This window comes from Spea bombifrons, chromosome 1 (genome assembly GCF_027358695.1).
Source record: "Spea bombifrons isolate aSpeBom1 chromosome 1, aSpeBom1.2.pri, whole genome shotgun sequence".
Lineage (NCBI taxonomy): Eukaryota > Metazoa > Chordata > Amphibia > Anura > Pelobatidae > Spea > Spea bombifrons.
The window spans coordinates 117,470,205-117,487,302 of NC_071087.1; the positions used below are offsets into that span (position 1 = coordinate 117,470,205).

A 17,098-nucleotide genomic window follows, 5' to 3' on the forward strand; every position below is an offset into this window, starting at 1 on the left:
AGGCCACCCTTGACTTGCTAAATCCTTCCAATATACCCAAGTCACACAGTGAATTTTTGCAAGAATCTCCGCAGAGAAGACAATCTGTTGTCACTCTGTCCACACAGACACCAAAAGCTCTGTTCACTTTACCTGAACTCCTCCTTGAAATTGTTTCAGGGATTTAGTTCAGCAAACATCAGGTTTATAGTGGTGTATAGGACTGTATACAGGGTTTGAGTGCCTATACAGGGGGAAGTGAAGAAGCTGAGATCTCACCCAAGATCTGAGAGATAGATAGATCAAACCACTCTAAATGACAGTGTTAGGTTGTTTTTTTTAATTTATAAAAATTATATATACCGTACTTGCCCAATTATAGGCCGCACTCCCCTCCCACACTTTGTCTTTAAAGCAGGGGTGTGGCCTATAATTGTTTATTTCAATCGTTATTGAAAGCATTCAAACTATGATAAAAAAAAGACCATCCTAAAGATAATGTTTACCTTAAGTCTACCAACCTACAGCCCCGGCCAAAAGTTTTGAGTATTGGTCTTCACAAAGTTTGCTGCTTCAGTGTTCATAGATATTTTTGTCAGATGTTACTATGATATACGGAAGTATAATTACAAGCATTTCATAAGTGTCAAAGGCTTTTATTGACAATTACACTTTTGCCTTATGGCAAGGTGCTCCATCATTCTAGAAAAGGCATTGTTAGTCACCAAACTGATCTTGGATGGTTGGGAGAAGTTGCTCTTGAAGGATGTGTGGGTACCATTCTTTATTCATGGTTCACAAAACTGTTTATTTGTGTTCACAAAACTGTGAGTGAGCCCGCTCCCTTGGCTGAGAAGAAACCCTACACATGAACGGTCTTAGGATGCTTTACTGTTGGTATGAGACAGGACTGATGGTAGCACTCATCCTGTCTTCTCCGAATAAGCTTTTTTCCCAGATGCCCCAAACAATTGGGGCATCCAATTGTTTGGGGCATAATATCAGTCTTGGTGCTTGCTAGACTTTTTTGGTCAGCCTGAAGCACTTGTCACAACAATTGAACCTCTCTCCTTGAAGTTCTTGATGATCCGATAAATGGTTGATTTAGGTGCAATCTTACTAGCAGCAATATCCTTGCCTGCGAAGACCTTTCTGTGTAAAGCGATAATGACAGCACATGTTTCCTTGCAGGTAACCATGGTTAACAGAGGAAAAACAATGATGTCAAGCACCACCCTTCTTTTAAAGCTTCCAGTCTGTTCTTCTAACTCAATCGGCATAACAGAGTCCGACTCTCACCTGTGTTACTGAGAGAATCACTGACATGATGTCAGCTTGTCCTTTTGGGACAGGGATGAAATGCAGTGGGAATGTTTTTTGGAATTAAGTTCATTTTCATGGCAAAGAGGGACTTTGCAATTGATCGCAATTCATCTGATCACTCTTCATAACATTCTGGAGTCATCTAAACTGAGGCAGCAGACTTTGTAGCAATTGATATTTGTGTCATTCTCAAAACTTTTGGCCACAACTGTAGTCTCCCCCTAGTATTTTAAATATAAAATATTTTTAACATAAAATTAAAATATAAAAACTAATTCTTAGTTTGTCACGCAAACAATAGAAATATTGTAAAACATTGCAAACTATCCACACAGGCATTCAGATCCACAATAGAACAGCGAGGTAGGCTTCTCAACACAGCGTGCAGAGGGGGCACCAAAAACATATTCGGAAAGGTTAAATTGTTTAATGAAATGTTAAAATGGAAACCTTTATCATTTAAAAATGTCTAGCGAAAGGCCATCTTTTCTAAATTTGATGTTAACTACCAATTTTTTATTGTGTGATTTAACTCAATGTCTATTGACACTGCAAGGGGTGCTGCTTTCCATTGAGTTAACCTTTGAATGACATCCCTGTCTTTCATTAAAGTGTTTGGCCTCAGTGCATTTGTGCTTCACTTTTTAATTACGACCTGTAAAATCCCAGGAGCAAATAGTTTAAAGAAAACTAACATGTTTGAAAACTCTGCAAATTTTGCTCTCGTACAGAGACAGACAAAGTGCTCGAACAACATCGTCAATAAAAAATAAAAACAAAAATAACCACAAACCGTGATTACTGCCTATTCAAGTACAGCAAGAGAGTAAGGATCCACAAGATAGATATATACTTTCATACATACCTATTAATCAACAAAAATAAACAAGGAAACTAAAGAACAAGGAAACTAAAGAAAAATGTGAATATATAAATAAATAGCTAGACAGATAGATATACACATACAAACACCATTTCTTTTACTTGCGAGTGAAAAATGTGGAGGCGTCATATGATTAAAAGAATAGCAATCTAATTAGATGCTATTTCAGATAATACCGTACAGCCTACTTAATTGAAGTGTTAAAATAGGCTACCACAGGCTGTGTACTATATTAGGCTAGAGGAAGCAAAAGGAGACAAACCTATTTGGGCTTGGTGTTAGATTTACATTACATGTCATTGCATGCTTATAGCATGGAACATAGGCAGAGAAGTAATGGGGTGTAAACCTAATTTTGGCATATTTCTTCCAGACACAGAAGTGGATTCATAGAAGTAAACTAATAAACACGAGAAAAAGTAGAGACTGCAGTATTAACTGCCATCAAAGGTTAGTCCCATGCAGCAAAATACTGTGGTCACGCCACTTCTTCTGTACCATAAAGCTGTTAAAGTAGATGTTCCACCAAAAGGAACAAGTATCGTAGCATTCACATATTTAGCTATTCACTTCTCTTCATCTGTCCTTGTGATCATTATAGTACTTGACGGAGAAAACATGATTATTTTTATTTACAGAATCTTTGTCGGTTTTTTTTATTGTCCAGAACATAGCTGATGAAGTATTTCAGCAGCTAGAGAACTAGGGATACCCCCTTCCAGGTATGTGAATTAATAGGAGTAATCTACAAAATGTATTCCCAGCGAAGGGGGGGGGTTGCAGAAGTACTGTTGCTAGGTAACAGTATCAACTAGGACAGAGGAACTCCATATAAGGAAAATCCTGCTTTATAAACAATGTCACCTCTAAATAATCTAGTACTCTTAAGGGAATGCAGCTAAACCATTCTGCCATCACCCCACCATCAGGTTAAGGTAAAAGGCACAGAGGACAGAATAATGACATTTTCACTGCAAATGGCAGTGTCTGCTGTGTGAATACTAGCAGAATCTATAAAATAAGAACATGGCAGAAGGTCAGAGGTTGACACCTTTGTGTAGTTTTTAGAAGCAAGGGGGGAATACTGAGGAGAAAGAGATATGCCAATAGATTTAAATGTAAAATATTACAAAAATAAAAAAATAACGCACTGGCCAGCCATGATATTTTTTTTTAAGAGCCATGTACCCTATGAATTGTTAAGGCCTAAATTAGCCATAACAAAATACAAACTGAGGCATCCAGAAAAACAAAAAAAAGATTAATATATACATTTTTAATCAACTTAAGCCACTAAATTGGGCCTCCACCAACTACAGGAGCCAGGTCACCATGGTAACCAGAACTGAATGTTGGTGCCTAGGGAATCACCTGCTGGCACGTGCATCCAGCAACTGGCTCTATGCAGAGTTTTTTCTTTTTTATTATTTCTAGGCTCTGCCAGGAAGTGGAAACTCAGTGGGGTCACATGACACATCACACAACCCTGCAGTAGTGGTGCAGCAACACCTGACTCTTTTGTTGAGTCCTGCACTAAATGAAAAAATGAATACAACTTAAGGTTTGTACCACGATGAGCAGAACTCTAACACCCTACACCAATGAATTCAATAAAATCTCCAGTAGCAAAGTGATCAAACTCTCCAAACTATCAAAATAGCAGTAGCCATCAGGCTTCCTATACATTTACTTCACCACTGAGTTTTCTAATTTAGGCAATGCAGGTTTTCCTGTGAGTTGGAAACGCTAGAATAGATCCCATAACATCAATAGGAATTGAACTCATAACTCACCGAGGGAGATAGCTGGAGATTTCCTAAATTATCTCACAGTTTAGCATACGTAAATCTCATGGATTACTGAATTACCCTTAAAGCAAGCAACATTTGTATGGCGTGAATTTAACACGTCATATTATAGTATTGCCTGCTACAAACCTTTACCTTGTAAAGAGCTAACACACAACCTAGAGTAACTATTTATCATTTGCCACAAAGCTTCCCAGTACCATATACACTCTAAACATGAGCACTTATGTTAACGAGGCTCATGAAAGGGTGGTCAGTGATGCTCACGCTGCATTCTGTGATGTAAGTGGCAAGATCCTGCTCCAAGAGAGATCGCTGGGTTTCTGAAGCTTTTAATTCAACTTCTTTTTGACTGAGCACAGCTTCCACCTCAGAAACTCTGCGGTGCAGTCGAGTCATTTCTTGCTCCATCTGTAATATACATAAAATAAACAGGATTTAAACAGCTCGTTAGTGCCAAATGATTCACTAAAAATGTAATATTTGGTCCCAAAGCTAAAGCAGAAAAGGTTCAGGGTGAGCTCACTTCTTCTAAAGATGGGCTTATAAAGTCATCCACAGGCTGGCTGTTCACGTTTAAACACTGGCCGAAGGAAATGCCCAATGTAGAGAGCTTGCCAAAAGGTTAGTCATTTTCACCTGTTATTGTCCCTTCAGTATTATCCCAAATCCAGCTCTGAAGAGAAAACGTTTTGCCCCATTTTCACATAAACTGGGGATAAACAGTTTGACTTCTCAAAGGCTCCAAGAAGTAAGTGTGCGTACTCCAGAGAGGGCCCCTGCCCAAGCTCATAAGATTTGCATACACATGAAAAGCAACATGAATGCTATGAACGACTCACACAGGCCAATACGTTTGTATAAGTCAAACAAAGGATATTCATTGATTAATGAAGTCCAACGTCGTGGAAAACGTCCTCTGCTAACCAATTGCATCCAACACCCGGTTACCGATGAACCTCTAGCGATCCAGAGTGGTTAGTTGAGCATTTTGATGATAAATAACATTGGCAAGGGCCGAAAAGCTTTGCAGAGTGGAAGAGACTCGGCGGGAATGCACACTTGGCACCAATTTTTTTTTCTTGATTCCCAGGTAAGTATTTGAAGGGTATCTCTGTTGGAAACAGGTAGGCCAAGCGATGATTTAAATACCTTATGACATTTGTCCTGTGTGTCCTGCAGCTCTTTGCTCTTGTGAAATAACTTCTTCTCCATGGAGCTCAACTTGGCTGGAGATTCCAAGCCAGAAACAATAGACCTAAAACACAAAAGTAAGATATTAGTAAAAAATATATATATCTATATATTGACTGCTCCCTGACTCAAGTCAAAATGTCTAGTATACCAAAGTCAGGTAAATAATGGTCCCAAGATGGAGCTGGGAGCAAGAAAATATAACTGGTTCAAGTTCACTGGCAAGGGCCTACACTCAAATGCAACTTGTAAATTCATAAGCAGGGCTTCAGGAATTCCTCCATTACTCTTAGCTACAGCCAGTGACCTACACACGACAATAAAGGAACTGTAGAGCTTCTAGGTGAATCCACAAAAAACATTAGTAGCTAAAATGTTCATAAAATCTTCTGCTTAGGTCTATGAAGCACTACATGCAAAAGGAGTGTAGCGCTTACAGCTTGTTGTCTACATATGTTTTAAAATGACCTAATAAAAAAGATGCTTTTACGAAGACCTTAGTTGTTGGTCCATAGTTTGTTGGTTCAAGAGAAAGCTTTCCAGTTCCTTGTTTCCTGCTAGGCTGGAGCAAGCGTACCAACCCAAAATGTTTCCCTTTTATAGAACAGGTGACCAGTTTAGCAATGTGTGAGAGCTACAGCTTCAGCTCTCTAATTCATTATGCATTAAGCCCAGTGAGCTCCTGCAAAAATGCCTGCGCTAGCAATGCATAATGCATAGTTAAATGGTAGAACTGACTTTGGAAAAACAAAAAAAAACCCTTAGATTTAATAATACATTATGCAGGATCAGCTGAACCTTTCCCGCAAAAGCAGCTTACTATGGTTGGCCCTTTGTAAAAACTCAGTGAAGTTGGTTAAGTGAAACTGTAACAACCAAGAAAAGAGCCACAGTTCAGAGTTTAAGAAGCAATTATTACAATTCACACTTATCAGTCTTGTGTATACACCGTAACACATCATGACAAGCACGTAGATTTAAGATTTGTCAAGGTAACACCAAGCACTGTTAATTACAAGACACAAGGTCTAGAATAAACAATGGATTCCAAATAGCTTTGCAAGAAGAGGAACCAAATATTTAATATTTTTAGATTTTTCAGAATTTAGTAAAGAATCCATCCACAATGGTACAAAGACACGCCATGCCAAAATATCCTTCACTTCTGTAAACAGGGCTAACTAGATGGCAGAATGAGATGTTTCTAGGCGAACCAGGAGCGCACCAAAATGTTTCAACAGGTAAATACAGCAATGGCCGTGTGTGGAGCAGAGCAACCTCTTCATGCTACTGCATGTCTAGCATCACACGTGTAGGGGACAACAGATCAATGCCAATGTAAAAAATATTCTATTCAAATAATGACATTATAGGTCCATAATGGTTTGCTATAACCAAGGCTCAGCAAAATTTACACTGGATCTAAGAAAAAGGAAGAATCCAAAACAGATCAATCTAAAGCACCACTAAAAGTAAAATTTAAAAGTTATATATACACACACGCACTATATGGACAAAAGTATTGGGACACCTGACCATTACACTAACAGGGACATTGATTATATCACATTCTAAATATATAGACATTAAAATGAAGTTGGCCCCCCTTTGCAGCTATAGCAGCTTCCACTCTTCTGGGAAGGCTTTCTACCAGATTTTGGAGAGTTTCTGTGGGAATTTATGCCCATTCATCCGGTACAGCATATGTGATGTCAGGCACTGATGTTGGACAAGACCGTCAAGTTCTTCCACACTAAACTCATCCAACCATTTCTTTATGGACCTTGCTTTGTGCACTGGGGCACAGCCATGTTGAAATAGAAAAGGGACTTCTCCAAACTGTTCCCACAAAGTTGGAAGCCTAGCATTGTCCAAAATGTCTTGGTATGCTGAAGCATTAACATTTTCCTAGCCCAAACGCTTATTTCCATAATTAAGAGATGTGTCCCAATACTATCGTCCATATAGTGGTGGACAAAGCAAGGTCCATAAAGACATGGTTGGATGAGTTTGGTGTGGAAGAAGTTGACTGACCCTCGTAGAGCTCTGGCCTCAACTTAATTGAACACCTTTGGGATGAACTGTAACAGCGACTTCAAGCCAGGCCTTCTCATCCAACATCAGTGCCTGACCTCACAAAAACTCTATTGGATGAAGGGGCAAAAATTCTCACAGAAACTCCAAAACCTTATAAGAGTAGAAGCTGTTAAAGCTAAAAAGGGGGGAACCAACTTCATATTTATGTATATGTATTTAGAAGTATTATTATTTTTTGTTTATATAGCACCATACAATGGGTAGACAGGACATAACAAGTAGTATGTAATTATTGAAGTATGAGGCAAAGTCAGAGGCATTAAGGTTAGTGGAAGGGGTAGTAGGGATAGGTCCAAGAAGGGAAATAGAATGCAATGTCGTTAAAGTTGGTGTAATGGTCAGGTATCCCAATACTTTTGTCCGTATAGTGTGTGTTGTTATGCTTTTAAGAAAACGCATTGGACCAGTTCAATCCCAATATCCTGGGTGATCATTAAGATAATTGCAGTGCAATAACTAAAATGCAACACGTTCACTGTGGCTGCTCTAAATAACACAGCATGCAGTTAAGAAGCTACGTAATTCATAGTTAGTGAAATGAGTTCCTAATAGAATACTGTAATGCGAATAACTTTATAAATATTATGTGTTATTGTACATTTTGTTGGGCAGTATTTTGAGAGGGCCAACAGTCTCAGGCATTTAATGGGTAGTGAATCCAATACAACACTTTTTATTATTCTGAAAACACAGCTTTATCATTTTGAAAGTAAATTGAAGTCATAGATCCTTATCATTCAGAGCACAGCACATCCCAAAATACAGCAGACACGTACAGGCAGTGTGATGTGAATGCATCATTGACGGCTGGCTTCACCATAAGAATTCTGGGACCTCCTGAAAGATTTGTACTGGACAATTTCGGATATAACCATACTGGGCAATGTCTTCTAAACAATAAGCCAGTTACAGTATACTTATAAGAAATTGTCAAGATTCAACTTGCAAAGCACATCTTAATAAATGCAGGGCTATGCAAAGTTAGGTCTGAAATAGCAAATCAAACATCCTGCAACAGTAGTTGTGTTCATTAATGTCTGGCATATTCGGCAAAGATAATCATTTACATTAGGCAAGTATCCATAAATCAAATTGTTGACTAATGTTTGCTTTCATTATCTTTGTGAAAACAGTGTCAAGATCATACGCACCTCAATTGGGTAATGGCAAATTGCTAAAACGCTCACTACGATGTAGACTTAGCAGTATTAAAATGAACTGAATGGTCGCCACCAAACATGTATGATTTACAACCAAGCGTTTCCCAGAGGTGCTAGGGGAATTAGTATTTGAATCTACATGGGCCGTGGAGACAATTAAAAGTGTAGCTCACAAATACATACTGATGGCATACTGATTACATAACATCAGCAAGGCTAAAGTATGCCGCTACTATTAATACAATCTAGACGTGTCACACATGTACTGCAGCAGGAATATGCTTATGCATCATTTGGATCACTTTTCAGCAAACCTTCAACTTCTGCATCATGTTTTAACCTGCTTTAAAAGCAAAAAACAAAACATCTGATTTGTCATCTTTTACACTGATAAGAATATATATGGGTTTTGATCGCCAAGCATCTTCATAATACGTATACGAGGATCCGCCCTTTTTAACTGAAGTTTGCAGGGAACACGCATGCTGTTGTTAAGAAATAAACAGATTGGCATGATCGATGGCCATAATGTGACCTTTAATCATTATGGTTGCCCCGTTAATAACTATGTCCTGATAGGTCATAAGCAGCTCGATACACATACAGAATACCAGCAGCGTTATTTGCTAGCTCGAGTTGCTGACATCACACACCCTTTTTAAATGAACTTCTTTAATTCGATCTCCAGTCCGCTGCAGCAAATAAAAATCAGATTAGCATTATACCTGCTCCCAAACTACATTTTAAAAAAATGCATTCTTGCCAACACGGTTTTGTTTCCCTAGTGTTCCTATGTAATAATCACCCCCCTGGTACTGCAGATTTCCTTCACATCTCTACACCAGAAGACCAGGGGATTCAACGTACACATATCAATGTCTGCAGGAGCTGTATATGATGCAGATAGCATACAAACAGAATTGCAGGCCACGGAAACCTGCATTCTTCACCCAAACCATACAAATTCCACGTTCGGTGTACTTACTCGGATTTGCTGAACGCGCTCAAAGCCCTTGTAAACGAAAAGCCCACAAACGGCAAATCTTCGCCGGAGAATCCTGTGGAACTCAACTGGCATGAAGAGGGTAAAACCCGCAAATTCTTCTCCGGTTCATCAAAATTTGAGGTGTCATCTTCAGATTTTAAGGTAGGAACGAACGGAGGAGGAGCTGGTCGGAACGAGAGAAACGAGGATTACAACCTAGGACCTGCTTCATTAGCTGCACCAGCACTGCAGTTTCAGCTCTCTCAGGAGCTGGCAGACTGAGTCACTGCTATGAAATCTATTACAGCAACAAGATATTAACCCTTCCGGCTCCAGAAATCACTTTTTTTTTTTAATATTCATTACAGTATAATAAAATAATTCTCGGATTAGTCCACATGTCCAGCACATACACAGTATAGTGAATGTTTCTTACAGATCGGCTAAAAAAAAAACAACAACAAAAAAAAAAAAACAGATGTTATGGATTACGGTTGGAAGCAAAAAAATAGTGATGCCTGTTGGGGAATTATCAGAAATCAGATATTAAATAATACACTAAAATATTTCTAAATTAGAAAAACAGACATGCATAAAAAATACATATAAATGGTTTGCAGGAAACAGTCAGAGGACATGTGATCCAGCTATTTTGGGGGCCATGTTATAATCCTACATTCTGCGCTTCTTCACTTAGAAGCTGCTGAGAAAACAGCAGCCTGAAAAAGGCATTGTATATGGAGGATACTCTGGGTACTAATACGGTTACCATGGTTCCAGAATAAATCTCCACTGGGCCAATAGGATCAAGGGGAAAAAATATCCCACTCTGCACACATTGTCAACTAGATTACACAAGTGTAGTTCGATAGGAAGATAAGGTGTCTGATTTAACAATCTATAATGCTGCTAATAAAAAACAAACAATAATTTACCCAGGAAAAGAAAGTATTAAAGCATTAAAGCATTAAAGCATTTTACAGTTGATCTGAGATTTTCGCTGTCCTTTCTCCTTGTTTCTGTATTTGTATGGTCAGTTAGACCGTGGAATGCAGAGTGAGCTGGAACAATGAATCAAAGCAATCACAGCCGGAGTGAATAGGTCACTTAAAATTTCAATACATGCACAGGTTGCAGAGCTAGAGTTTATTTTATTCCTGTCAGCTGGAAATTAAATATATATATATATATATATATATATGTGTGTGTGTGTGTGTGCATTTGATCTTTTATGGTTTATTATCTGTTGTATAGATATTGTTTTATCTCGCACTGAATACGCACTGGGGGGAGCGTCCTTGTTTTTTTTTTTAGCCAACACGTGATGGAGACGATATTACGCAACAGATCGCCCAGTCCCATACACTTTCAGTGATTTTGTTTGTGCATATATCAAAAAAAATATTTTTAAATGAATATTACCAAGAGGATGTATCAAACACTAAAAAAGGACAACATTAAATATATATAAGCGGTAATATAAAAAAAAATTATCATTTGATTAACTTAGTATGAATTGAGTTCTCTCATTATCAATGTATTTAGGATATATAGTCCACTACCAGTATGTGTCAGTGTCCAGTTCCTGCACTGAGAAAAGAGGTTGTCGGCTAGCTGAAAAACAGAGATCTTTAACCTTGTTTGCTCGTTTCAAGTTGTGTCATGAAGAAACCAATTGCATGTGTCCAGGCAGATTAATGGATGCAAATAAAATTAGAGGATTTGCACTCAACACTTTTTGCACAAATTTGTCTAAGGCTGATATGTACATATGCATGATCAATACATGTTTAAATGAAGGAAAGTCTCCTCGAGATCTATTTACAACATAGGTGGGGAAACTATCCACAAGCCAAGCCTATGCAGAAGCTAACAGGTCTTTGGAAGCACAGGTCCCCTAGGTACGCACAAGCACCCACAGAGAGGGGGCAGGGTTCGTTTCTGGCTTAAAACTAGTCTCCTAGTGCTGGGTCAAGCAAGTCAAGCCCACAGCAGCTTGTCTAAATTTACATAACAATAACTATACACATTCTCATTGTTATGATCTATAGAACAAAGACCAATCCCTAGCTAAATAACTTCCCAGTTTCTTAGAGCCAAACCTCAATGTCTGAAAACTTGATCAATGCTATGGCATTCAGCTTCACGGACTGGTTTCTCTAAAATCTGAAATTGAAAGTGTTTGGGTATTTACTTGGAGTCTGTCCAGGGACGGGCTGTGCAAATTCACATGCTACCAACTAATTTCCGACTTGTGGCTGAACAAGGTGATGCCCAAACTTGGCCACTAGCATGATAGCCAGCTACTTTGTCTTAGCACAGCACGGTAAACAGGTTGATGACGTGGAATCATAACTTTTCCAACTATATGCATGAAACGGATAATAAAGCCTGCAGTACTGCGCACAGGTTGATAATTCTTACATATCAAAAATCTATTTTGCGAACAACATTTTTGACATAAACTGTTGCTTGAGGGTGCCAAAAAAACCCTGAGTGAAAGTATGAAGAATTTTTATCTTGACTGCTTTTTCAGCTGCTGCACTAGAAAAAAAAAACAGACATACAATTGTCTATGACTAAATACAGGTTAGGACAAATAAATTCCCTTAAGAAAAAAAAAAATGACTACTGACTACTAAAATTAAAATAACACCATTTAACTTAACGTAAGGTGTCTAGCTTACAAAAATATACAGTTTGGTGGGGTAAATTGAATTTGTCCATTTCAAAGATGCCCCAAACACTCTTCTCAGCAGACTAAGCCCTATGTCACCCAGGATCACTTTCCCTTTGTGTTTTCATAAAACAATTTTCTATTCACCATATTACCTGCACCACCGAGTGTTATTTCCATGTGGTCTTGTCTACATTGAAAACACAAAACTCACTCTCCGTGATCATATTAGAGGGCACCCTTCAGCAATTAGGATGGCATTTTGTGTTGGTAAGACTGCCGACTCTGCGATTTACTGACATCGACCATATACAGCCCACTTCGCTGTGGTGGTGATCATGCCAAATCCTTCTCCACAAAGAAGCTGGATACATACATACCATTGATACAGTGTCACAGAAAGGACTCAATTAACCAATGCTTGTGTATTGTTTTTTATATGTATTATTATTTACAATAACTATTGTATCATCACTTATTTTCCATACATAATATTTTTTTATTGTAATTCCTGTATCTTATTGCTTATATTGTTTATATTTTGGACATTTTTGCCAAGAATCACATTTCTTATTAATTTGGTTGCCATACAAATGCTTCTAATTTCCTTTTAATACTCTGGTCATTCATTTTTGCTCACTTGCTTGTTCTCTGATTAACTCATTCATACTCTACGTACAAGTCTGTTTTCTATATATATTTTGCATCTCAGTTTCTGGTCACACTGTTACATTTGAATTTTCATGCCTGCAGTGAGGTCTGCAGTTTCCCCAATGATGTTGATACTTTATCTCTCTCTATCATTTAGATTTATTGTAGCCACCTCGGCTCTCTGTTTATATTAGGGTTTCCATGGTAACCACCGACACTGTCGGGTGTCACGCCTTCTTTGCCTGTCTTCATCTTTCTTCTTAGAGCTCTTTTTTCTGTTTGATGTACACTGCTATAGGTAAGTGGGTTTTCGTTATTTTTGTATACATATATATTGCTACTTATTCCATTGTTACATTGTCTTTATAAAAGTCTCCTCTGTGGAACCAAAACATTGATCTGTGAAATAAATCCTTGATCTTCTGCATTTTTTTTTTACAAGTCTCTAGAGTGCTCCTTCTCTTAGTTAGTTTGTAAAATACCTGGAAGAAACTGCAGATTCTTCCAGTTAAAAATCTTTGAGGAGTCCGCTCCGAATACGCAAGATGAAAACGTTGTACGTCTTACAGGCAGGCATTTTCCTTGCACAATCCCCACCACCACCACCAGTGCCAAACAAAAGGCTCAAAAAAGATGCAGTCTGCTATGAAAAAAAGGTATTAGAAAGGACTCCAGGTACCACTGCCCTTCCTATCCCTCTCTGCCAGGACTCTGCATCAATGATTGTTTTATAGCGTAGTCGTATATTTTGGCACAAATCAAATACGTTTTTGCCCTGGTACTGAAGGGGTAATATAATTTCAAGTGCATGCATGGTATGGCTGTTTGGGGTTGTATACATTCCCTTTAGTTTATCTTGATTCAATTCACACCTGTTACATTTTTACATGTACTCACTATTCCGAATATTGCTCCAGTCCGTGTTTGAGAAAAATGGATGACAGCAGAGATCCTCATATTTCAGTCTCTCCTTTTGGCCACACAGTAAGCTTTGGATCAGATCAAGAAATGTTTTGCTGATCTTTGGCTCATCTGGGAACTTCAGGAACCGCTGTAAGCATATCCATACAAATCATATCAATTCTCAACTATGTAAAGGTAGTAGCAATGCACACATATAATTATATATATATATATATATATATATATATATATATATATATATATATATATATATATATATATACACACACATTTTCAGGTAATAAACATTAAAAGATCATTCACCTGGAAGTTCATTATGTTATTGAAAGTCTTTGTGGATGTCCCTTCTGTGAATGGAGATTTTCCATACATCATTTCATATGCAATAACACCAATAGACCACCAGTCACATTCTGGTCCATATGTAGCCTTTCCATCTCCATTTATCACCATAAGAACCTCAGGAGCCATATAGTCTGGGGTCCCAACAGGAAGCCGCCCATTGACCTAAAATAAATAATGTTTTAAGAAATATGTTTCAAGAGTTTAATACTTAACATAGAAGAAAAAGCCTGGCTTCTTACTGTTTTATTTGAAGTCAGTCTTGCAGCTGATCCAAAATCCACAAGTTTAATATGTCCAGTACGATCGATAAGAATGTTTTCTGGCTTTATGTCCCTGTAAAAAATATAAGGCATTGCATACTCTTCTTTAAAAAAGCAGTGATATAATAAAGAGCAGTTTTACAGATTTAAGAATTTAAATAATTCACCACAAGAAATAAAGGTTAAAAGAACAGAGAAAAATCCAAGAAGTTTGTCATATATATAGACCACTATTAGAATGCTGTTAAATTAGAACCTGGACATAGTACCCATTAATCCAGTTTCCTAGAACTTCTTAACGTACATTATATAAAATTAAAAAGTGGTCATTTGAATGAGGCTACGTATATTAAGATCCTTTATATTGTGATGCCTAATTAAGGGCTCATATTAATTATGCCACTTACAATTCTGATCCATGAATATAAACACATTCCCATTGTATGTCTGCGGGGGAATTATTTGTCAGATCAGGTCCCTCCTCCAAACTACCGAGGGCATGTCTTTTCCACAAAGACTGCATGCAATGCTTTACACAAACTATTAGAAACTTATATATTTGTCCCCTCAACACAGTGTGGGAAAAGTTTATAGTAATTTATCTCTCTAAAGCCTTTGACACCTCCACCAAATATTTTGCTATGATTTATACACAGATCAAAATTAGCCAAAAGACGGCTCACGAGTAGTTGCAGACCTATAGCTTCTAGAATCCTAGGAACACGTTTCCTGATAAAAGTAATATCATGGTCACACAGGTTTATAAAGGTATTTTGCATTAAAACCAAATCTAATTTAATGAGGTTATAAACACATCTGTTGTTATATTACTCACATCAGTGGTAACTATGGAAAAAAATCAAAATGATCAAAACAAGGTTTCTAACATATATTCTATTACATGATGCAGCCTCAGAAGAAATAAGGCTATCAACACAGTTTGGAAGCATACAAGAAGTCTTTAATACCAGAATACTTATGTTTCTGTAAATGTCATCTCTTGCACTCACCTGTGTACATAACCCATCTGATGGACATTGTGAACTGCAAGAATAAGCTCTGCCAGGTAAAACTGGGACATGCTTTCATCAAATTGTTCATCATAACGATTCATTAAGGAAAACAGGTCTCCTCCAGGCAGATACTGCATAACCTGCAAACATTAGAGACTCATGTTTCATTTTAGGATATATTCGGTACATTCTGGAATATGAAAGGTTTTTTGTTTGTTTGTTAAAAGAAAGTCCAATTCTAAAACTGCCAATACAATATAACACAATTCTTTGGTTTTAAAAAAAAGTTTGGTTTTATGAACCATACGGCCCAGAAACAACAACATAAAACAGGCTAAGAACATCCCATCGCACAAGACCTACTATGATTAATCCCGTAATGCTTCTTAAAGATCGGATATTGTGGTGGCAAGAACATAGCCTACTGTCTGGTCTTTACTTCAAATTACTCCATGAAGTGCCCAGTTTAAGAAGCCATCAACACCTGGGCAGGACATATGTCAATAGCTAGGTAGCCACAGCTTCTGGACTTTGTTGGTGGCATATTAAATCTTTTGGCTATCTTATACAGATCCATAGGATGTATCAGATTTTAGCTTCTAAAGAAAAATCAAGCAGGCTTATAAATCCAAAAGATATATAAATTGGTCCAAACCCGATCGTATTTTTAATTATTTTAGTTGGAAACCACTGTATAAAATGTCATTGTTTAACATCTTCTATGAGGTCCGTGCCCAGAGCGCATAAAACTGCTGAAGGACATTAGTCTGCTTATGCTAGATAACACCCGACCTAGACTATGAATACATTAGTATATAAATACATCTTATTCAATTGACCTCCAGGATTACTCATCTGATGTGGTACGCTTAATATTTATTGTTTCCATACAATTACTAATATGTTGTCTTCCCACACCAAACCACCTTTTCCCACTTGGGAGGTCCCACTTACCAGATACAGATTATCTTTGTCTTGAAAGGCATATTGTAATTGAGGGATCCAGGGGCTGACGTGGTTACACAGTATGCTTCGCTCTTCCTCAAAAAAGGAAACCTATAGAGAAATAACATGAAAGTCCACGGTATGCCAACTAATTATCACTGTGGTACCGTATACTGGCAGCTAGCATGCAAAATACATGAATGACAAAAAGTGAGTAAACAAAGGAAATGCATTACATTTTCAAGGTGATATATAATGGATGTTGCCAAAATAGCTTGCTCTTTTACTTAGAACTGCTGTTTTGAAGATTTTTGATTTAAAAGGTAAGATTTTTACCTCACCCATGTTTAGTGCAGACTATTACAAATCACTGCTCCCTTCTGCTTAGCGGAAGACTATGGCTCCTACAGACACAAAGAGAGGCTTTTAACCCATATATTGCTACTTTATTTTGCATGCAACCCTTCATAGGTTTAAAATATATTTTTTGTTTTGGTCTTAATATGTTGGACTTTTTATTTTTTAGAGAACATGATTTATCTACAGAGGCAATATGTTCTCTGCTTGTCAAATGCGGGTCCACAATGATGCTGCCAATGCCTATTCAAGCTGATCAGCTGTGTCACAAAAAACAGCTCTTTCTTCACACCTAGACAGTGGGGATGGTCTACAAAGACCCCCCTTCATCAATGTATAGTAATAGAAGCTCACTGCAGGGCCAGTGAATGACTTTTGGTGCCAACTACACATTAAGTCAGCTGGTACTGAAGTACAACCAGCTTTCTAAAAATTCTTGGGAGTATCTAAAAAAATATATATAAAATATTTGTATATGCAATTGAGGTAAAATTGGT

General features: G+C 37.7%; 1 protein-coding gene across 2 annotated transcripts in view; it reads right to left on the reverse strand.

The window, feature by feature from the left end:
* CIT (citron rho-interacting serine/threonine kinase) overlaps positions 1-17,098 on the reverse strand; it is a 55,880-nt gene that overhangs the window by 26,807 nt on the left and 11,975 nt on the right. For both annotated transcript variants that reach the window (XM_053469748.1, XM_053469740.1), the window contains exons 5-12: positions 16,254-16,355; positions 15,297-15,439; positions 14,266-14,359; positions 13,985-14,188; positions 13,655-13,808; positions 9,430-9,613; positions 5,146-5,251; positions 4,261-4,404 (exon numbers count right to left, since the gene is read on the reverse strand). In XM_053469748.1, the coding sequence (XP_053325723.1) occupies positions 4,261-4,404; positions 5,146-5,251; positions 9,430-9,613; positions 13,655-13,808; positions 13,985-14,188; positions 14,266-14,359; positions 15,297-15,439; positions 16,254-16,355 (1,131 nt within the window). The remainder of the gene's footprint in view (positions 1-4,260; positions 4,405-5,145; positions 5,252-9,429; positions 9,614-13,654; positions 13,809-13,984; positions 14,189-14,265; positions 14,360-15,296; positions 15,440-16,253; positions 16,356-17,098) is intronic.